This window comes from Enoplosus armatus, chromosome 18, assembly GCF_043641665.1.
Source record: "Enoplosus armatus isolate fEnoArm2 chromosome 18, fEnoArm2.hap1, whole genome shotgun sequence".
Lineage (NCBI taxonomy): Eukaryota > Metazoa > Chordata > Actinopteri > Centrarchiformes > Enoplosidae > Enoplosus > Enoplosus armatus.
The window spans coordinates 8,382,655-8,406,824 of record NC_092197.1 but is presented as its reverse complement, the minus strand read 5'-3'; the positions used below and the strand labels follow the sequence as shown (position 1 = coordinate 8,406,824).

The following is a 24,170-nucleotide window of genomic DNA, read 5'->3' as shown; positions in this document are numbered from 1 at the left end:
AGTACATTTTTCTTAATGGTTCATCATTTATTGCTACCTTTGGGCCATAAATATGATCTAGGATTGGTTTTGTTGAGTTATGAGGAAATCAAGTATATTTCTCTGTCATTTCCAATAAACACTGAAACAAACACAACTTGACTTTTATATGAAGGCCGTGATACAGCTATTTGATAGCATGAAAATGGCACCGTAACTTTGTTTTCGTGAGCTACAAATGACCCAGAGGGTCAACTATACGATTCAACTAAAGTGACACACAATAAAACAAAAATTGAAAATAAGATCAATTCACCAGAGAAATCTAGTGCTAAGTTTAAACTTGGCTCCAGACTTCCAAAATAATAGGAGGTAGCAGTTAATAATTGACCTCGAACTCCAATTAAAGACAAATACCCCTTGAAGAGAGCATTTCATTGACTGGTTTGAGATCCTAACATGTTGATTCTTTTCAGTCCCCAAGACGTTGTTGATAACTCTTTGGACTGACTTCGCCAAAAGCCCTTCGTGTTTTTGTAGCTTAGATGTGAATGCAAAACAGCTTTTCATCTGTTTTTCAAAGTCGGTCTTTTGACTGGTTTGTCTCCTGTCTAACTATTATTGTGCTGCCATCACACAAGCACAATTCATTGAAAGGAATGCAGTGAATTTCCTGTTAGCTCTTGGGGGATATGGTTTGTTTTTCCTGTTGCTGGGAGCCAATTTTTTTTCTCTTGCCCTCTTTAACTTCCTGTCTAGGAGTTTGACTTTACAGAGAGGCTACAGAGGTGAGCGTCAGAAGCCATTGATTAAACTTCTGTTATCCGTCACCCAGCACCACCCCCCTTCCCATCCACCATTACAAACTCCCAGATCACATCCATTTCAGGCTTGGTGTGTCAAAGACGTGGGTTGTGCTTTTTCGTGAGAATTTGAAGGGGGAAGGGAAGGGAGAAATGCTTTTTAAGCATTATTAAAGAAAACAAACGCACAAAACCCGTATAGGTGACTTTGAAGGGAGATGGAGGCCCTGCTGGTGGTGGAGATTACCATAATCTCATGCCATGCTGCTGGTCGGTGTGCTCTGGGTGCTTCCAATGCTAGCGTTGGCGCTGCTGTTCTCGGAGGGGGAAGGGTTGGTAGAAACAGGTTGTCGTTTTGCTCCTGAGCAGGGACATCCTGAAGAAAGACGAGAGAGAAGTCAATAGAACCCGATCAAAAGAAAAGAAAAGAACAAATAAAAATAAAAGGAAAAAGTCCTTACCAGGAAGATTTGCCGCAGTTGAGCTAATGTCCAGTCCAGTTGGATACCCTGAATAAAGCAGAATGTGACAATTTCAAATCCAGTGTCATTTCAGATCTGTATTCAACCAGAAACATTATATCGTTAGTAATACATTTACCTGTTTTAATTTTGATAAACCACAGTGCTCCGATAAGTAATACCCCAATCAGGAATCCTCCGAATGCAATGCCCAGAACACCAGGAAGGCCAAAATCAAAGCATGGTGGGGCTGAAACATACACATGAAAAAACAATGTTTGCAAGCTTCACTCAAACAACAACAACCACAAGTCAAAACTTATGTTACTGTTCGTGCCAACACAATATGAAAATACATTTGCAGAGACTTGAAATGTGCTTGATATACAGCAGGTGGTCAGTCACAGTGAACATTCTCATATCGTTTTGTATTTTGTGAATTTAAAGATTGATGGTACATATTCTAACATGACTAACAGTAATGTCAAATATATGCAATTTGTACAAGCCTCTACCTTGTACAAATTGCATATATTTGACATATATTTGTGATCCCTTAATACTACTCTTCCCCCCTCCTAGTTAGCAAGACAATACAAGTAGAGCCCATGCAGTAGATACAACAGTCATTACTTACTGAAATAAAAAAGTAAATTTGTGCTCTGTCATTTTCTCAGTTCTAATTTAATGATACAACTTTCAATTTACAATCTCGTCTGGCATTGGTGATGTTTTCTGGGCAAGCTGTGGGTTGACTTCCCCCACACAAACGTGCTGCACTACTAACAAACTTAATAGAAAATATAAAACTCTTAGCCAGCAGCGATGATAAATTATTTCCCTTCAAATCAACTCTGAAAGAGTAAGAGAACAGGCAAAAAGTAAAACTTGCTCAAGCCTCTGACATACAATACTGTGGCACAGACATACTGTACGAGCCTGGCAAGGCCATCTCAAAGTTTTGCTTCACTCATTATCTGGCAAGGCCACGAATTGATTACCTTGAGACGTACATCATTTCAAGAAGGCTGTACAATAGATCATTGACAGTTTGACGTCACCTTAAACTCTTCCAAAACCGGTTGTATAAACTAACTGCTCACTGGGCAATATTCATCTTTGCTTGCTGCTCTCAAGCAGAAAAAACATGCCAGATGTTTCTTTAATCCTTGAGAAACGCCTTCTTCTTCAGTTTTCAAACTGATGTAATTGATATAATTGATAATTGATAAAAAGCAGTTTGGGAGTTTAAAAAGATAGAATTATTATCTAAACTTGACTGCTTCAGTGTGCTCTACATCTCACCGGGCTGAATTGGTTGTCAAATTGTTTCCAGACTTAAATTTTGTGCCAAAATCTGAACTTGCAATGTAGTGTGGCTCACAAACACACACACACAACTTTGTCTGAAACCATGCCAATAAGCTGTCAGAAGTCCCCACCAGAACCTAACATTGTCAGTGTGTGCATGCTATGTGTTGCATATCAAGAAAAACAACATGCAAACAAACGCTTTTCCTTTCTGCCCTTCTTCTGCTACCTGTAGAGATCCTCCCACAACTATACACAACATTTGGAAGAAAGTAATCATCACCTTTGCACGAGTTTTTCTCACCTGCCTCTGCTGCCTCCTGCCTCCTGGTGGAATGTGCTAGGCTAAGAACTACACTGGGCTTCATACACTACAGCTCTGCTTTCCTGAAGTACATTAAAGAGAGGACATGAAGGACAGAAGACAGTGGGTTTGTTTTGTAGAAACTTGCCACCCCTCTGTGTATCACGTGTATTTGAAAAATTGTTGTGTGTAGTGTGGAGCTGAAGATGAACTTAATGCTGATATCAGAACATGCATTTGGGAAGTACAAAGCCTGATATTGTACATTTGAGTCCATAAGGTTTCATTATTTTTTTTAAATTAAAATGAAGACTGCATTAAATATTTTTATGCTGATGTTTGATTAAACAATTCTAAACATCAACTGAATTAAATATGACCCAGAGCGCTGAAACAGTGACATCTTGTGAGAATACGGGATGACTGCAGCCCAGTTTAGTTGTTCTGTCAGCGAGGGACATTCCTTGACCCCGAATGGGCCAGAAACATCACAGCAACACAAGCAGGCTTTCTCTTGAGACTTTTTTTTCCTGTAGTCAGTCGCTGTGTTAGTTTGTATAAGCGAGGCTTTGACAGCAAAGCTGAATAAACAGGAGCAGGAAGCAGAAGCTCCAGTGCAGGTGGAGAGGAGGAGACAGACAGCAGGCCTGTGCAGTGACTCCCAGGAGCCCTCTGTATGAAAACTACCAAACAGGAATGATTGCTGAATGGAGCACTCAGCCCTGCCCAGTGAATGCAGTCTAATGCTAGTCCTGCTGTTATAGCCCTTGTATCTCCGACATTGGCTAATGACGGTAAGCACATAAACAGAACTACCAAACCAGCATGTTCCTTCACATCTAGTCTCATTCCTGTATTTCAGTCTCCAGAAAAACATTTCTAATTACGTAAAGCAAAACAGCAAAGAGGACAAACAGGACACAGGACAGCATGGATGAGTTGTTTAGTCAGCTTCCCCAACACATACAGTCTGCCTTTATCTTTCTCCTCTAGAAGGAAATGGAGGATAAAGGAAGCTTAAGGAATAAACAGATGCAGTCAGTTTTACAAAAGAAGTCTGACAAACTCCAGGTGATCCCCAATTTAATCAACATCTACTTCCTTGTGTCTTTTTCCTCCGAAATGAAGTCATTTGGATTTTCCTAGAAATGAATCATCTGTCTATTCTTTCTTTGAAGAAAGACATCTTTCCTTGTTTGAGTCAACTGTGTTGAATGGTCTGACAATGGCACCGGGCCCAGTGGCTGTGTTTGGCCAGCAACACAGTCAGACCCACTTGGAAACACAAAGGACTTCACCCCCCTCCCCTGAGGGCCATTACTTCTGATTGTGGCCACAAGGTCAGCCTGCAGACCTTCCTAAAGGACGAGGCCCTGCCCCGCAACCCCTTACTGGCTTCACTGCATATCCTGAATTCACTGCTATGACAACCGCCCGCGCAGCATTTGTTGTGCACTGAAAGCAACAATAGGAATCAAAATTATAGCAGCAAGCAGCAATTCACTGGCCAAGCACCAGACTAGCAATTAAGTCCTGGGGGCAAAAAGGGAAATTTAAAAGTTTTGTTGTTTAAAAGCTTCAGAGAGTTCAGAGGGTTTATTGTTAAATAATTGAATGTGAAACATTCATCTTCATATTACGGGTTTGTCAAGAAATGACACTGTAAGGACACCCTTTCCCACAATTTTGTGTGGATTACTTTGGAGACTGGACCTTTCTCCTTTGTTGTGTTTTGTAAGACTGAAAAAACACATAATAGTGTTGCTAATGTTTCTGTATAGCTGTTGTTAAATATATTGTTCTACTGAACCGCCAATTTGAGCTACACATTATATAAAACTTAAATTATAATATTTATACATTTATATGACTAAATTACTACACAAAGAAAATAATTATAATAATCTATGATCTACAAAGTAATAGTAAGTAAGTTCCAAATCATTTATTTTATTTAAAAGTGGACACAAGAGCACTGTATTTAGAAGATCATAAGTATACTGGAGAGGGATGTATGTGACCGATGATTAAGAATATGAATACAAATCTGGCACAATGAGGGCTTAGGTTGCCTCTGATTTGGACTTCAAAAGTTAATTTATCCATATTTTGGAGTTTAAACTCAACTCACCTGGTGGTTGCAGACACGGCTGAGTAACCTCCAGATTCCTCTTCACTCTTCCTCCATCTCCACATTTCTAGTGAGGTAATGAAAGAAGAAAATGTATCAACACCCAAAAGGTCACTATGTCATAAGTCTGCCATAAACTGCATTTGAGCCAAAGGAAAGTTATTTTTATTTTAGCGTTAAGGTTTTATTTATGAATAAAAGCACTTTCATTGGATGCGTTTTATTTCAAATAGTTGATAAAGTCCTACCTCACTGTAGCACAGTTTGACGGAGCATTCTAGGTCCCATGTGGTGGACGTCAGCTCTTGGAGCTGATCTAAGGAGAAGCTGAGTCGGGTGCTGTTGGGACAAGAATTTAAAGAGCAGGCCTCTGGTATGAAAGGCAGCTCTTTCACGACAGGGCATGAGCCCTTGGAGTGCACAAAGCAGCTGATCACCTTGATGGTCAAGACAATGTCCCCGAAAGTGTGCCCTGAAATCTACAGGAAACACAGAAAAGATCAAATAAACTGCAACAGAATGGAAAAAGCACAAGAATCAGCCAAATGGACATCAGCAGAGTATAGCAAGGTATTACACAAGCAATGAGTATAAAACTCTGAGAAATACAGTATTGTATATAAGCAATTCAGTGTTTAATATGACTAATATTATATATTAGCTGCTGTTTGACAACATGCCTTTTTACTGCTATTCTATATTATCCACCGTATATTTAGCTGTTCTATGAGCAGGAGTTGAGCAAGGAGACGTCAAGTGCAGCTAAGATGGTGATTGATTTTCTTACCTCTGCATAAATTCTCTTGTCACTCTGCACCTTGGTGTTAGGGTCCAGAGGAGAACGGTAGTCTGGGGAGGTGTACAGCTGCATCAGCAGAGGCATCTGATGGGGGGCATTCGTTGAGTTGGGAATGACTGGTTCTGGTACTGTTTCTGTAACTGAGAGAGAAACGGCTAAAATGAAAAAAGACGAACAAGAGATGAACCACATACACCCATTTTATCACTGCTAATGTACTGTCTTGAATTTCTGTTGAACTTAATACAGATAGTTGTCCTTTTCTGTGCAATGCTGTTCTCCTCAAGACAAAATCAAAGTTTTTAGGATTTAGCGAAAAGCTCAAGACTTACACAACATAAAAAACTTCAAAATGTCATTCAAATTGCAGCATTGTGTATGTTAAATAATATATTTAATGTGATAATGATAATGATGATGGTGAACAGTACTTTTACTATTACCAAAGCAGTCATTATCCTCCTAATTTCTCATCTCACTGCTGGCATTGTATAACATGAATTATGTGTGGGCTAAGGCTGTTTTGCAGTACTCCATCATCTAGTCTCTTTATAGAAAATGCCTCAAAGTTGAAAACACATTTTTACCTTTTATCGTCTTACCTGCAGGGTTGTCTTTTCTTCCAAGAATCAGTAAAACCAAAGGGTCCTCTGGTCTGAGTTCAGTATAGCTAGTGAAAGTAGTGGCTTTAAAATGGTCTAAAGCCTTTCTTTGCACATCCCTTGCATTGTCACTGTTCAGTGTAAATAGAGGCTGCATTCTGTGGGCGATGGTGGGCAGCAGGATGTCATTGTTAGACTGCAGAGAGAGAAGATGAGTCCAAATAAATCAGTACTGTACAATACCGTAGCATGACTTAGAGACTGTCTTGTGCAAGTACTCACTCAATAATAAGCACATTTCACATTATGTGTAAAAAATCATTTAACACTGTTATTAAGTGAGCTATATCACATTATTGACAACAGTGTAATCACATAGAGTGGAGTCTTTGTCCTACCTAACATGTGGTTGTGGGACAGTAAATATGCTAACACTCTGTGCTTTAACTACTGTGTGTGTGTGTGTGTGTGTGTGTGTAAGCTTACACCAAACTGGGTGTGCTGTGGGTTGAGAAAGGTCCATGTGGTCCCCTGAGGGCCTCTCAGGAACACACTGGTCTTCTTAGTGTCCACGCGAAGTGATACATTGCTGCAATGTGAAGAATCAAATATTACAAACAAACATAGCAAAAACAACACATAAGGTGCTACATCTTGGAAATCTCAAGCTTTACCGAATGCTGGCATTCTCTGGGATGTTTATGATATGAAGCTCAGCTTCATCCCCAGAGTTCTGTTGCTGCGGGGAGCAAGATTTGAGCGAAGAAGCCAAGGGTGCTGTTTCAATCTTCATGAAGTGCTTCTCTAATGCATCTTCATTTTTAAGTATGCAGTGATGAGAGTCAGGTTTGGTTCCTGTAAAACAAGAAATACATATTTTCCATCATTGCGTGTTCATTGTTTGCAAAACAGAAAAGACATTCCAGTGTGAAAGTAATAAAGTTATTTCTGCATGCATAATCCCATATAATAAAGAAGACAACAGCTCCAAATGCACTGTCAGCACTTTTGTTGAAATACTTAATTGTGGCAGTGGGTTAGTGGCTGCAATAAGCAATGAGCAATTACAATTAAAGCCTATTTTTTATATTTATTTTATAGGGTAGTTTCACTGCTCTGAGAGACTATTTCCGTTCAGTGTGGCTGGTAACAGAACTGACAGTTTTCTGGGGTTTTCTCAGAGGCCAGCACTGGGGGGCCATAGCCCAGTCTACAGCAGAAGACCAAACTGCTGTGACGCATTAGCAACATGCCTTTCCCCCGCTATGGAAGATGTTCCAGGAGTGGTCTCATGAGAGTACACTATGCTCAGCATTTGACCACATAATGGTGACGGATGGTTTACAGGTGCATCCAGGTGCAGTGCTCAAATTGCTGCACACATTTTGTTTCGAAACAGTATGCTTTAAATGGGGGTGATGCACGTTTCCCACAACACTTCATATAGCCTCATCAGTATGTGTGGAACATACTGAGCACATGGATGTGGAAACAGTGGAGAAGAAGTGGATTATGCTACAGGAGTTTTTTTCCCACTACAAGAATTTGTTACCATTAGAGTACATTGAGAGTTGAATCCCTCCTTGCACAGAGGAAACTACCAGCTTCCAAGCCTACAGGGGTGTAAGCATTTTGTGACATGAATGATTTTGAGTGCAGAATCACTTCAGGCTACTTTTACTTACTATGTCCTGACTGGCATGTAGCTGGGCAACTAGAATTTAAACACTCGCATTGAGACATTTAAAAACTCTGAAGGACATGTACATGTTTTCTCCTCAGCAAACCTTAAACTTGGCAACATGCTGCTGTGCAGTCACTGCACAGACTTTTGAAACACCTACAACAAGGCCTACGCAAGTTCACCAAACACCCCATTATGGGCCGAGGGATACAATAAAATAGCGATGTGAACAGTTCCCCTGCTTGAGTGATTTTAATGCCCTTGCAGATTATGAGTCAGTAAAAACACTAGTTAGAACTAAGAGTGGCTGAAAACACCACATTTCATCACAATTTAATCAACACATTTAAAATGGGAAAAAGAGCAGTATGCCAGACCGCGACGTTAACCCGTCATCTACTGTAACACCCTTTAGTTGATAGACCTGGAGAAGCAAAGACAGTCATAAAGAGAACAATTAAAACTTAATTCATCTAAAATACTGTAAAAGACACCAGACATAAAAGCAGCCACCATTTCAGCATCACCACCTGTTCTTCTATCTAGACCCATGTCAGAGCTCTGCCTTGGCTCAGACCGCCTTAGGGAGGCTTTGTTAGGAAATAATTGTGCTTGCATCGAGCATCCCGCTGCTACTGCTGCTGGCAATAGCAGCCAATAATATTCTTAATGTCCAGCCTTTGCTCAGCCTTGAAAGCTCACTTTAAATCATGGTATTCTTCCTACATCTTCAGCATCGGTGGCCATTTGTCCACAGCTTCCCTTTCCAAATGTTTTGTCATATGTAATGACGTCCTGTCAACACTGAGAATGCTGAGCTCAGTCAGTCCCCATCACTTGATTTTACCCAAGCTAAATATTTGCACTGACTAATTGAGATTTTCCCATACGATAAGTTTGTCAATGTACAAGGTATTTATATTTCAAACGTGCAGCACTATAAGAGATTTACTGAGATTTAAAATCAGTAGCAGTGCTGCTTATTTTGGTATATACAGTATAAAACGTTTTTCGGTTTGGTTGCAAACTCAAAGCTCCACATTCTTGGTGCTCCATATATGTTAATGGTAAAATAAATACAATCTCTAGTTATTACATCCTGTTTTGCAGCTGTTATTGCTCATGCTGTTGTTTAGCTCACTGCTGTATATGATAAAATATCAGTAGGTACACAGAATTTCTAGAATGGTCACAAATGATTATGGGCTGTCTTAGTATGTGCATATAAAAAGCTGGGTAGGATTTTTAGAATTGCATTCAGTATGTTAAATATATAGAATTGTGATGTTTCAGTAGCCTGTATATTCCCTCACTGGTTTAAGGTGCCTTCTCTAGGAGAAAGGACATATGGCAGCCGGTGCTGAACCCACACACAGAAGATTCCAAATATTAAAACAGCATGGGGTCTGGTTCTGTATGTAAAGCAGGTTTGGGGGCAGGTGTTGTTGTCACTCTCTCAGTCATAGACATCATCTGATCTGGTTTGAAAACAAAAATGTTCAAAGCGACATATTTAATTTATTTTCATTTATTTATCAGTGGCTGAAAAATCTGTCCATGTCTCATTATTATATTTTTGAGAATCAATGCATAACAAGTGTAGTTTTGAGTTCCTCTGGCTTGTGTTCCCACAAAGTGACATGGGAACATTGGAAATCAATGGGGTGATGACATCCAGTAATAGACTTTCTTTCTAAACAGCGAGGTTGAATATGCAGGCATTGTTTTTTAATGCAACATGTTCTTCATCACAGAGTGTTTTCTCAGTGATTTCATCAGAAAGGGTTTTCATACACATTTAAGATAAGAGGAGGTTAGTAGGCAGAGAGCGAGGTCTGGAAACAACACTGCATCCATCCTTGATTACTGTGCTGCAGACTCACTGCTGGGTTATGTAAGCTGGAGCTGTACGTTGTGCCGACTGTAATTACTTCGCTCTCTTCAGCACCAAAAATATTGTTTTAGACCAAACAAAGATGCAGATAGCATATTCCAGATAAAAATCCCAGTGTCAAGGTTGATCTATCTGAAACACTTTTAAGCAGGATAAAAGCCTTTTACGATATTGCAGCGTTTTGATGGAATCCTATAATGCTTTCGCACATACAGCCCACAAGTTAATTAGTAAGAGAAACCCTGTTTAAAATAAAATATCAGCCAGGGTACACAAATAATTCTCACCTTTTGTTCCCATCCATGCAACTGTTTTCAGATTTCGGATCGTGGTGAATGAAGTCACACCGCCAAATTTCTGTTCGGCCCACTTGACCAGCTCCTCTTCTTGAGTGGGGAAGTCTTGTATGTGGACGTTGTTGTGAAGTTGATTGCCATGTAGGTTAATTGTGGAGTCATTGTTGATCTGGAGAGCAGAGGCCAAGTCACGCCAATTAGTTTCATTAAAAACCATTTCACGAAAGAAACAGTCACAGAGGTCCTACATGCCATGAGTCTGTCTGCTACCCATTGCTACAATAACACAGAAGTGAGTGAGTCAGCTTTATATTTATTTATATTTACCTCGTGTCTGCTCACATTTTGTCATATCATTCCTCTCATTCTCCTCTACTACTTTTTTTTTTACCCTCCACCCAACTCTCCCTCTATTCTCTGAGCAGGGTCCTGTTAAAAAGAAATGTTTATTATGGTTAAGTGTCCACGAGCCCAGTTGCACAACCCTGTTGGAGCCATGGTCTTTCCTTTGCTTCCTGAGTGGGGCCAGGAAATGGGACCTTTTTTAGCTTTGTGCGTCACCACAGTCGGCTGGAATCTGGCTCCATACAAGGTATAAATATATACATCCATCCCATCGACTAGACACTGCTGTTTCCCCGTCTGGGCCAATGGGAAATAATGGAGTTTACATTAAGCTTTGCATGAATAAGAAAGCAGTTGGGAATAGAGGAGTTAAGATTGTCTACAGTAAGCTTCTAGACAGTAAGACATATAACAATTAGAGAAAGAAAACGTGCTCCAGTTTTATTTTGGGCTCAAATCTCAATGGATTTTAATCGACACTGATTTGTCCTTCTCAACTTCAGTACAAGTACTGCGACTGTCATTTTGCTGAAGGAGACTTTTATAGATTTTTATGGGACAGTTCAATGAGATTTCTAGGAATTTTTATATCATTATGTCAAGTGCAATTTTATACTCTATATTTTCTTCCATGTGCTTTTTGTGCTTGTTTGAATTATTTAATTGAGTTATTTTTTAGCCTTAAAATGCACAGCACATGGACAAGGTGGATTCTGACTCCACAGTTATTCAGCCTCCTTATTCTCATCAGTGTTTTCATCATTCTTAACCACATTAGTGCAACTACCATACAGATGGATATTTAGACTAGGCAACAACCATTTACAGCTCATAGCATTTCACTAAAATGAGGGGAGGGTAAAACAAAAATAGAAGATTGGTAGTGTGCTGAGTCATTCCAAAAAGAGCTGTATTTTTGTAAATAATCCTGTTAATGTTTATCAAGTAAGAGTATGCTTGTTTAAAAAATAAAAATCCCTCTCCGTACTTGTCTGGTATGTGTGCTGTGTCTGTGTGTGTCCTTGCGTCACAAAAGCGAGAGACAGAGAAAAATGGTGAAAGCCAAGTAAGCCTGAGGGAGCCATTGGTCTTTCTACATGAATATTTGATTGACGCGAGATCAAAAATAGCGTGAAGGGAAACTACAAAAATAAAAAAGAGGGAAAACCAGTCACGATAGAACCAGGAAAGACGGGGAAGGCCTTGAAAAGGCTCACGGGAAAGAAAGAGGGAAATAACGATGGCAGTCATTGTAATGATTACAGTGGAATTTAACTGTGATTAGTCTCTGTGAAATCTGTTTGATATTCTGCAGGCTCGCAGTAAAGTTCAAGGAACCCAGAGAAATTCTGAGAGAACAGTGCATCTCTATATACAGGATATTATGGATCAGTCTGCCTTGGGATGGATGTTTGAGTTTTAGATGCTGGTGATCTATTTAATAGTTTTAAACATATTATACTCAACCGAAAAAAAGTATGAAGACTCTCAAGACTTTACAGACAAAATCTTGCTGTCCCCATGTCTTTTTTTGGGTTTTTTTTTAACAACACTGTGTACTCATCAGCTTTGGGAGGCCAACAAGTTCTGCGATTGTGACACTGAGCCAAGTTGTCAAGCTGGTGACGTACTTTGTCAGACGCAGAACAGATGCTGTTTCTCTTACACTGCAATCTGCAGTAAAACACTATTATCCCCCAGTGATACTGCTCATCCCACGAAAACATCCTGCAGTCACAAGGCAATGTTGTCCAGGCTCACGACAGGACATGATACAGGATGTGGTATCACACCGCTGTCAGCATGTCACTAACTGATTCCTGTAAACATTTCATCATAGTGACTGGTCAGCTGTGATTTTGACTTTATTTCTTTATGCATTTTTAAGGTGTTAGCCTGCTCTATAGTTGCTAATAATTTGCAATACTGCTGACAATTTGACCATCATAGCTTTATAGAGCATTTTTGTCTTCTAGCAGTTTCAATTCACATCCGTACGAAAGTGCATTGACATATAGGTCATGAACACAGTAAACATTAATCCCAATTTACTTTTTTGTTACACACATCATTTTTGTGTGCTGAAGCTTCTGAAAAGTGATGCATTCACGTGCATGAGGAAAGCTCTGTGAGAGTCTGCTGCCAAACAGCTTTACACTTATGAGCTATTTAGTCATAAGCTCAAACACGGAAGACAAACACCTAGCTATAGCTATAACTTCATGAAAGAGAGATTAGGAGATTCATGTGTTTTAAAACAATCCAAGATTGCACCATGAGAATGGAAGTTTGTGGAAAGTTTCAAATCTCAATTCAATTGTCATGCTGTACTGATATGACCTGACACCGGTGACTGCCTGTGAGGTAAGAAAAACACATTCATCAGTGAACAAAGGTACAACTTTGTCAAAGGAAACTGACACTGAAAACCAAAATGTGTAATATGGAGTTGACACAATGGTGCAACAAAAGAGGACAAAGGCTGAAACTGACCGATTTGCTTTGAAAACGTTCAGCAGTAATGTAACCTATAAAACATGTCGATGACTTGGAGATGCTTCATGGTTTAAATATTGGTTTAATCAGAGTTATTGTGATTTTCCATGAGGATAATGTTCCAAACCACAACTAATAAAGAAAAGAAATTAGGTGTTTCACCAGTAACACATTAAGAATTAATCCTGTTTGAGGCAATGTCATTCATTTGACACCTCACTCCTTTTTGATATAATTCCCTGTTTCCTGCTATTTAATTTGGTGATAAAAGGCTGTGACATATTCTAAGAAGCAGAAGGACTCAGTGGTTTGTTTCAATAACATTTCTGTGTTTGATTCACCTTGTTAGGTTCATCACCAACGCAATTTAAACACCAAAATAGTTTGACACACTACTATAACCAAACTGCTGCTCTTGGTCCACAAACAGTATTATTCTTCTATTTAATTAGACACTTAAGCAGCTGAATAAAAGTTGTTTTGTGGCCTCCCTACATTTAATTCACAGATATAATCAGAGGACAGTGTGTAAAAGTCAGAATCTCCAATTTCATTGGAGCATTAATTCTACAGCCGACGCCATCAGCCCCTCTCATTGCTGGCCACTCTAAAGCTTCTCTTACCGATTTTATAGTGTGGATACTAAAAACATAAAAACACCAACTGCCTCATACAAAGCAGTCACTGGGGGAATATCTATGGAAAACCAACATGGTTCACGGTCTCTCTTAACAGGCCCAGAGTGCTGCACAGCTGTGGCAGTTTGACTGTATGTTAAACAGCTGGCACTAGACAACAGTTAAGCACATCTGGAGAAATTTGGAAATTATACAATACTGAAAAAAGAACCACTTACACTGGCGTCCCCACACAACCTTTTAATTTTTCATGATTAGTTAGTACTTGAACAATCTATTGTATCAATAGCAAGCTGAGTAGTGGAATCACATACAACTGAGTAACACATGAGAGAAATGGTATGTTGCACAATCAGTATTTTTTTTTCCCTTCACAACAAGTACTCTGCACACATCAACCCATCCTGCACCCAGACAAATGCTGGGTGTGAGTGCAGCCTGAATGTTGACATAGAAAAACAAGGAGACAGCACTCACATAAATGTTGACGTCGGCGTTGATGTTGCATAGACAGTAGGCCGTGTCTGGCGATGTGAGGATGAGGTTCATTGGCTTGGCGTTGGTCATCTCCAGAGAGAACATCTTGGAATCCTGAGAGGAAACAAAAGCAAAACATTTGTTACTCGAAAACAGAAAATGACACAAAATAATCCCAATGTACTGTATTTACTTTTACTTCAAACTGTACATTTAAATATTTACAGTCTCACTTATCTAGCTGCAAATTCAGTCCTGCTTAAGCATGTTAATGAGTTAACAACCTCTAATTCTGAGTGAAAGCCAAAGAGTTTGGAGTTTGTGACTTTTGCAGGCAGAGAAAGTTTGGCAGTGGTGTAAATCTCCAGGTGGAACACTGGGACTTATTAGGAACACAAAGAAATCGAGTGGCATAAATAGTCACTCACACTGTGAAGCCATCCATATGGGAACTACTATGCTGCCTATAATGAGTTTTTCAGTAAGTGTACCATGCTGAGTGTGTGCCGTGTTACACAAACAAAGCAGTACGATGAAAAAACTTGAAATGTTTCGAGTACTTCAAACGATGCCTCTTGCTCCTATTACATAATTGTTAACAGTGTTATGCTATAGTACAGTGCAGGGATACATATATCTGTGCCGTCTTGTCAACTCGAAACACGTGACAGGTTCCATTGACATGTGATATTTTGCTGAGATTCATACTGCCAAGATTAAAAATTAAAAACATTATAACTATGTGATTTAAGCATATTATAATGTATGGGAATTTTGGAATATTTTGAGCCATATATCACAAACAAATAACAGTAATTATTATGACCTTTTCGCACAGAAAAATAACCCTGCCAATATGCTGACTTCAAGCCAGCATTTGTTTTCTGTGTATAAGGGGATATAGCTATTCCCCTGACTGGCAAACCTCCCCATCTGGCATGGAGTGTCATTAAATGAACAGACCTCAAGTTGACAGAGTAGAGAGACATTTTTGCTCGCAGCACCAAGTTTAAAAATAGTTCCAACTGCAGTTTAATTCTACAAGTTTGATTCCATTTCTACCCTATCGCAGAAATCAGTGGGGGATATGACAATTATCCTTGTTTTCGCAACTCGGAAATGTCAACACATGCATCTCTCCAGAAAAAGCAGTGCCAGTCATTTGAGGGGGGCTCGTAGACAGACAAGAAGCTGTCTTTGCTGTCTGCCTTCATATTGACACAGGCATTAATGAGGTAATGCAGCAATTCTATTCTTACATCAAGTCAACAAGGGGGGAAAAGTCAAAAGCAAATCAAAGAGCTACAAAAAAATATATTTACCTGACGTGCAATAAGCTGCTTTTTTTTAATTAGGCTGTATGTCTTTGCAGCATAAACTGTGGGAAACAGTGTGATCATTCTCTGGAGTAATGACAGAAATATGAGTAAAAACAGTAAAACCAAGCTTTAACATTAATAATTAAAAAAAACAAGAATGGGAAAGAGAAACATACTCTGTCACTCAGAATTATTATAGGTACAGTATTTTTATTATCAGTTGATGTATTTCTTATAACCCAGAGTCCTGCCACACATAGCAGATCCTGCCGGTAGTTATATACTGTATATAAAACACCATTAACATAATCCAACACATAATGTAATACCTCATTAGCCATACTTTCAGCTGAGAGTAACACAATGGATATGTGATTTGCTAATCACCACCACAGTCAGTCTATGAATCAGCCTTAATTACCATGCTCCACATTACCCATGCGTACGGGTAAAGCTGGTACCACTGAGTTTTGTGGATATAAGTGGTGGTGAGTAAACAGTGAGTATGTCACTGTAGAATAATAATTCTTTTTTTTTCAAAGACTACTCCAAATCTTGGTTCTAATTACTTTCACTTCTGTAATAGCCCCAAGATAATTGGGTTTAGAAAAGTGTAAGAGTCAAGAATTTTAAATCAGTTGAATTGTATGACTCAATGCATTTGAAATGGACAACAGCTTTAAAAAAAGCTTGAAAATATCTCTCCAGTGTGAGGCATTTGTGGGAATTTAACATTCATAAATACAAATTCCTGCTTTCATCCATCTGTGATGCCTTTTGACACCAAATACTTTATTCTGTTATATCCTGTTTATTTGAATGTAGACTGTTTTCAGAGCTGCTCCTGCTGGGGAGACAATGAGCATGCTGGGGAAACAGTGTGAATCCCTAATATTAAATTCATTTACTTGCTACCTGATGTTGCCAGAGCGTGATCCAAGAGAATTGTGATGAGCTCCAGCCAGAGCTATGGAAATTTTCAGACCCGTACAGAACAAATTAGGTCTAAGGAGACCATAAACAAATTGCCTAGGAGCAAAACTCATTGAAAAGAGAGGCTTGCACGCCGAGTGCAATGGACAGAGGGATCTGTCATCACACACACACACACACACACACAAAGAATTATCAATGTCTTGTATAGAGTGGGTTTTGCTGCATCTCATAAATGTGTTCCGTCCTTTCTTTTTAAAAATTGGCCAAAGGGGGCACTACAATCCCAGGTGAAAACATGGTGACATTTGTTACTGAATGGACCAGGAGTCCTTGCTTTTTGTTGTTGTTGTTTTAACATTTAGTGATAAGACACTTGGTGTCCATCTTCAGTGAAGAATTTATTTATTATAGAAAGAATATAGCTTGATCGCCCTGAAGACAGTAGGAACATACGAGGGACTGAGTTATTATAACATGAGTCTCCACTCACGTTCACTCATGCAACGTCTTCCCAGAAATACCACTGTTTTTACCTGAATCGTGTCGCATGAATATACAGTAAATGAACGAATGGCATTTCCTAAGGAGTTCATTGTGCCTCATACAGAGATAACTCAGTGGTGTTTTCCTTAAATACTCCTTCCTAATGAGCTTCATTGTCTCTTTGCCTCATTTCCCTCCCTTCATCCTTTTGTGACTTTCATTCTTTCATTTTGAACACTGAATCATGACTGTCGCTGACCCTGATCGCTCACCTTTGCTGCTTTTGTTCCTGTGCTTTCAAGATACAATTGTTTTCCTTTTCAGGCTTTTTTTTTTGAGAGAGAGCATTTTTTGAAGGGCCTTTGCTGATGCAGTTTCCAGTTATTCTTTTGACTCTCTCCCTTAACTTGAATTGGCTCCGTTGGTCTAGTCTCGGCCTTGTGCCAAGACCCTGACTACCCAAGCCGGTGTGTGACATCAATGGGCCTTGTACAAGCAGCTCCTCCCTATGAATTCTCCTGGCCGGTGCAGCCCCCTTGATGCTCCCTTTATAATTTTCTCTGCGGTCAAACTGTGAGAGTCAACTGTCTCTGGCGGTTGTAAATCAGTATGAAAAACAAAAGGGATGGGGAAGAAGGTGATAGGAAAATTTAAAGGACAAAGAAGGGGGGAGGCAAGAGCAAACCTCCCGTCTGTCTGGACAGCTTGGCAAGAGATGAAGACGTTCCCCTTCCTCTGTGTTTACAAGAAAAATCTGTTCTAAACAGACAGTCAAACGCAGATAAGGGGTCTGCGTTAGGAGATCTTATGTCCACTTTCTTCTTTCATTTGATAAAACATCCACTCATAGTCCCACGAGAGAACCGGATGTGCTAAGTCTGCTAACAACGTCTATTGCATCACGCAGATCCCGAGCCAAATTCCTTCCGTGAACTCCCACAAACCCCCACACCAATTTGCGCTATTTTGTAAGACAACTTGCACCATTCTTTGTACAAACTCTTTTGCAATGAGTTGTCTTATTGTATTGAATTGTCTTATTCTCCCACACAAACATAATGTGTCATGTTTTCCTCTTCAGGCCTAATAAGATGACTGAGAGAAGCATTTCCTTCTTAATATACTTTAAATCTGTTTTGTCATCAAACAGCCTTTTCTTCTGATTTACAGTCCATTAAATATGCTGTAAAACACGGCAGTCCATTAAAAGAGGCTAAAGACTTGGCAAAAGAGTTCAGCAACACTTATGCCAGTAACCCAGTCTTTGAGGCGAAGACTATCTTCTGCTTGCACAACGTTAGCACTCTTGCTTAAAAGAAAACTAAGTGAAGAAACACAGCTCTTACACCAGCTTCATTGCCAACACACTTATGTTAATGTGTCTTTGTGTAACATCAACAGTAAACTTCAAAATGTTCAAACATCAAATTTAAAAGAATTAATTCTGAAAGAAAAGCACTTATACTGTACAAGTCAGCTTAACTTACTGGTGAAGGTTTCCCTTAAGAGAAAAATTATTACAGGATTCTCTGAAGCTTTCCTAGAAGCAACTGAAGGATTTATAGAGGTGATGGATTCAGGCAGGCATTGTATTGCTCCATCCTGTGATGGTGCCTTAGCTACACTGCACACAGCACATCTGCTTCCCTCCTCATAATCACTACCAAATGAGAAAGAATGGCCAACAGAGTGAAAAATAAAAAGAGACAATAAATAAACAGCAGTTGCTTAACACAAGTTATGTGAAAGTACTACATAAAGAACCCTAAGTGAGAACAAACGGAAGAAGCAAACAAACAGAGCACACTGATAAAGAAATGACTAATGTGAGCTGACCGACAGTGTTGGACAGTGAAAAATGGAGTCTGGCACAGCAATAACAACATATAGATTAAAAGTTTTCTTGAGTTACTTTCTGTGTGTCATTCCTAGTTTTACAGTCAAAATCACCCAATGCGCTATCTGCAATTATGGTGTGCTCTTTGTTTAGCTGAAAAAGGAATTTTTCACACAGCCAAACTTGCAGAGCTGGGTTGTCACAGGAGCCTGTTTAGTGTAAAAAATGTTGTGAAACACTATCTTTCTGCTACGTCTGGCATCTGTTAAGGGTTAGCTAGTTATTTGGCTGATAAAAGTTGGACATGGACTGTGTGTGTGTTTACAGTTTATAGTGTGGGAAGACATTTTTGGGGGCTTATTTTTTTAAAAGTTAGGGTAAGAGTTTGCACTACAAAAATACCAACCAAAACAAACTTAAAAGAGCATCGATTTAGCATTGCACTTCTATAAACGTTGTTTCACGATGGACGAAAAGATTCAAAGATTTTTTTTTTTGACCTGGCGCCTACAATACCCACAATGCAACTTAACCCACTGACAGTTCAGGCAGAGATTCAGGTGTGTTACGCTAGTGCTAATGTAGCCTTGAGCTGCTAGCCTCAAGGCAAGATGGGGAGCAGGCTACAGAGGTCTGGTAAACTTCATACCCCAAGACTTTCTATATTTTCAAATCTGTAGTCTTCAGTCCCAACAGACGTCTATTCAAGTGACATCACTTGAGGCAATTACTCTTTGATTTCTTTTTAATCAGATTCCGCATAGCTCCCACTTTGCATAGCTCCCACTTTGTACAATGTTATAACATTGCATGCAATCTGAGAGACATTCCAACTGTGTAAATAAAAATAAAATTGACTTCAAACTGATTCCCTGTGTTTTTAACAATGAGTGACATATTCTATTATCTGAAAGGAGTAAAATGCATGCAAGGTGAGTGTGTGAAAAATGCAAGTTACACACTGCTTCTTAGGTGTGACTGTACTGTCCACTGAGAAGGATGATTAATTAGCAGTTGTTAACATACCCATGACAAGCCATAGTATTGGATTTAAATAACAAGTAAGCCGAATTGTCAGCTTGACAGACAGCTATGGTGTTGATTGTGCAGGATTTTCACTTTCTACGTTCTTTTGCAGTGAAGCTTTGTTATCTGGTCTACTGAGGAAGTTTCATTTGCCTGCAGAATTGTACCGCTACTATACATGTTAAGTAAGTAGTGAGTAAGAGTATTTTACTAATGTTTTTACTGGCATACTGACTGATTTTACTCTTGGTTAAGCAGATTTTTCTCTTGTTCACATTTACATAATTAGCACTAGTTGCCCAGCATCTCATTTGTATAACCTTGACATGCTTACCGTGTCGGAAAAGTTCAGGTTAAGGATGTGGACCTCTGCCTTTTGGTCACTGATGTAGCTGGTCCAACAGCCAATTAGCATCTCACTCACGGAGACCCATGGGTTGTCATTAACCTCCATTGGATCACATGTCTGACTTGAGGCTGAAAGAAATCAAGTACAACTGGTTAAGCAGTGTCAGCAGCATATAATCACGTTGCACTAAATAATCAATGGCCTCCAACATGAATACGCAAATTCCTGCGTTATCTAGTCTCGTGTGTCAAATGCTGAGTAGTGCGAGACCACGGCTCTATCCGCAACAGCTCTGTCATATTTTGACATCAACAGCACATGACTGAAGATCTATTTGTGTGAAAGTCAAAAAGCCATTATTTAACAGATAGATGAACCCAGCTATGTTACAGATCCTTTGTCTGAAAGAGGCTAAATTTGTTATTAGTCATTCTGAAAGCTTCTCCCCCTGGTCTCAGAGTATGGGTGTTAAATGTGTAGGTTGGACTACATTGTTTAAAAACGAATCTGCCGGTTCACGTTTATCAGACATGTCAGGATATCGGGCTGCAGTCATCCATCAAGCCCGCTCACTCTGCTCTCTGCTATGAGCCTGCTGTTTAACCTGGGGATCCATGTCTCTGGAGGCTGAATTAATCGAGCCGAGGCTGTGCGGTCATGGATGAGGTTGGGTATAAACGGCTGGTGTTTGACCTGGACTATGTGTGTGTGTGTTCTATTGTGGTAGATTAGAGTGAGTATGCGCATGCACATGCTCACTGTAACCTGCCTAAAGTTGGGCAGCTAGAAAATATTCTCCAGCAAACTTCCTCTCTCCTCAAAAAGAACAGTGGAGAATATAATGTCGGGGGGTCAGATGTCTTTTCCAACTCAATCAGGGACCTCTTTCCTGGCTCATCTCCCACCTTTTACTGATTAGAGATGAACGGGTCAGACTGGGGCATTATGGGAGTCATGTGGCATTCCAGTCTTGGTGGCTGACATAGTCTCCAGTCTGGATTTACTCCTCAGGACAAAGCCTTAAAGCCACGCACCTTCACTTTTTGGCATCAATTTCAACTACTCTGTCCTGCGCCTAACCATTAGATAAGCAGATCTACAGTAAGATGAATATAAGCAATATACACCTAAGCATCCACTATACACGCTCAATCACCCCCAAAAACAGCTGGTGCTGAAAGCGGGGCAAGTGTGATATCATAACAGAAACAACTAATTTAGTAAGCAAATGCTGCATGACATACCGCTCCACTGACTTTTATGATGTATTTGGTCTGTTTACCCCAGCAGGCCACAATCCCTCAGAGAGGAGATGTGGTGTAAAAACAAGTGAGATGAGAGAGAGAGAGAGAGGAACAGAGGAGGAAAGGGTTAATAGGAAATTGCAAAGTTTGGAAGGTCAACAGGATGAGCCTAATTTAGAAAGAGGCACTAATCGCAGACCTTGGTGGAGGCAATGTCATCACTATTGATGGAGGAGAATGGACAGAGGTAGATATAAAAAAAATTGATAGAAAGTGATGAATGCAATGAAAAACAACAGAAAAAGAGGGAGCTAGAACATGTTACTAAATCAGCTCTTTCTGTCCCCACAATGAGATTGGGTTGGTGTTATGGACTATGAGCCACAATACCACTGAAAGAGCCACTAATGAGATATTATTTGAATTTGATCAGTCATTTTTTTTAGAATTAGCTTGTCATACACGATATCTCACGCTTATTGATTCAATTTGGAAATTGGGGAGTAATACATTGTACCACTGCCCTTTAGCATTATTTTACGGTCAAATCAATGACACATTTGGCACGGGGATTTAGGAAGTGGCTGTATCATTCGTGGAACAACTTCTTCACTGTTTCTGCAGCTTTTGGACTGCAGCTTTTGGACTGCAGCTTTTCTTGGGAATCAAGATGGAGAGTCATCCATGCTCCTTTGCCATCTCTTTTTCCCCCCCTCACCCTAGAGAGGTCAAGGCTGGTTTCCTGTTATTCTGGCCCTCTGCGTTAATGTCTGTTGCTCAATATCCACATCCATAAAGTTATTTCTCTCTTGTTCTGCTGTGACAGAGTCAACAGCCCATGACTGTCGCCCGAGAGGTCTTGGTATAAATCACACTGACTGCGTAACACTGTGTGTGAGTGTGTGTGTGTATGTGCGTACATGCATGTGTCACTGGTCTCCTTTTTACGAGTCACCATAGGATATGAAGAACATTCATTTTGCCCTCTTGACCCCGGAAATGCCAATGGCCTCGCTAAGCGGTTTGCTGGTAAATGAGGTATAGAAGAACCGTTCCATTCCCTGTCCTCTTTATCTACTTATATCAGTCCCCTCCATTTCCCATTCCATGAGAAGACATGTTTATGGATGCTGGTGATTTCCATTTAGATGTTAGGTATGAGGGGGAGATGTGAATAGAAACCATGAGGGAACATTAGGGAGGACAGAAAAAGGGTTCAATTCATGAAAAGTGCACATAATCAGATTTGATGTTAAAGTTTTTCAGTAGTTGCACACGTCACGTAAATGGGTATCAATGAATTTGTATACCTGAATAGACTACTGCTAATTACCACATTAACAACACTATATGGCCAAATTACCACTTACTTAATAAGCACATTTGTTTAACTGGAAACATATTAAACATATTATAGCAAACGGATCGAATGCTTATAAAATTAAGAGCAACGAATGTGCAGCCAAAATCGATAATGGCCAATTTGCTGCTGAAGCAGTGAAACAGCCTTTGGAGAAAGCACATTTTTGTGGACTGTGCCAATATCTGGGAGTGATGAACAACTTATGATATGATGCACTTTAAACTGCCCTCAGCAGTTCTCTTGGTTGTCTGCAGCAGCACCCTGGAGCCACAACTAACAAGGAGAACAAAAGTTCCCATCTGGTAACTTCAAATGTCCAGGGTCTATCTTCCTAACCCCCAGGGCATTCCAGAAAAAGATAGGAGACTAGTTCACCAAATCACAGACATCCGTTTTCCGCATGTGTTCAATTGTGCATGGTACCATTAAGACAGCACCACTACTGTGACCATTTTAGGGCATCTCAGATCAGCTTGACATTAACTTTGTTCTGTTTCCATCAGTCTCGAGGCCTCTACATGCTGCGTTTCATCAGGTTGCTGTATGTTGTCAATTACAGTCATTCCCATAGTTTTCTGGACATCCAACTAAAAGTTTTACAAACAGCTACCTTGGCCAACAGCGTCCCAGTAAAAGACTGCCCATGTCTGCGTCAAAGAGTTATCTTTGTTGTCTCAAGATTTAAATTAAATGAATTCAGGATGCCAACCTGAACCTCCTAAATTAAGTTTCACTGTCCATAATCTTGCGGAGTGCACCATTGCTGCACTGAGGCCAGTAGCTGTGCTTGGGCGTTGCTGGTGACTTTGAGGTGATTTATCATTATTAGGGATCAAAGTAGGCCTACACAGTGCTGACATCCTGTATTTCTCCTTCTTCTGTTGCTTTTTGTCAGAATTGTTTGAACAAAAAAAGCATTAAGTCCCTGACAGCACGTATCGTGGCATGCTAATGGAGCATGTGCACCACCCTACAAGTACGCAAAACTTCTATAGAAGATTTTAACAATGGTGAAACACAGACGACTCACTGACAGTCTGATCACCACAAGAATTTGCAACAAATGTTAAGTAGCATTCATGAATGCAAAAAAAGAACATATTTCAAAGTTGGGGGGACCAAATGACATTATGTTGTTACGAATGCACTAGGAAATAAGTCTCCATAATGTGGGCGCCCATAGAGGCATTAGCAAGGCCAGAAAGGCATTGCACGGTATGTGAGAAGAGCACTCACGGCTCCATCCCACAAGCATTACATTATGCAGCCCATAATCAAAACTTTAGGGTGGCATTCACTGCATTGTTATACACTATGTTAACATTACGGTGATAAGGAAAAAAACAAATCTGTTTCAACCCATCCTATAGAGCAAGCTGGAATGAGTTTTCTC

At 39.9% G+C, this 24,170-nt stretch overlaps 1 protein-coding gene across 1 annotated transcript in view; it reads right to left on the bottom strand.

Moving 5' to 3' along the window:
• Positions 1-349: 349 nt before the first annotated feature.
• The window catches only part of eng (endoglin), a 34,472-nt gene continuing 10,651 nt past the window's right edge, over positions 350-24,170 (bottom strand). Inside the window, exons 3-14 of the mRNA XM_070924980.1 lie at positions 20,156-20,298; positions 14,221-14,334; positions 10,256-10,433; positions 7,065-7,245; positions 6,877-6,979; positions 6,391-6,586; positions 5,777-5,928; positions 5,238-5,468; positions 4,990-5,056; positions 1,383-1,493; positions 1,244-1,291; positions 350-1,158 (exon numbers count right to left, since the gene is read on the bottom strand). Coding sequence (XP_070781081.1) covers positions 1,037-1,158; positions 1,244-1,291; positions 1,383-1,493; positions 4,990-5,056; positions 5,238-5,468; positions 5,777-5,928; positions 6,391-6,586; positions 6,877-6,979; positions 7,065-7,245; positions 10,256-10,433; positions 14,221-14,334; positions 20,156-20,298 — 1,646 coding nt within the window. The 3' untranslated portion in view covers positions 350-1,036. The remainder of the gene's footprint in view (positions 1,159-1,243; positions 1,292-1,382; positions 1,494-4,989; positions 5,057-5,237; positions 5,469-5,776; positions 5,929-6,390; positions 6,587-6,876; positions 6,980-7,064; positions 7,246-10,255; positions 10,434-14,220; positions 14,335-20,155; positions 20,299-24,170) is intronic.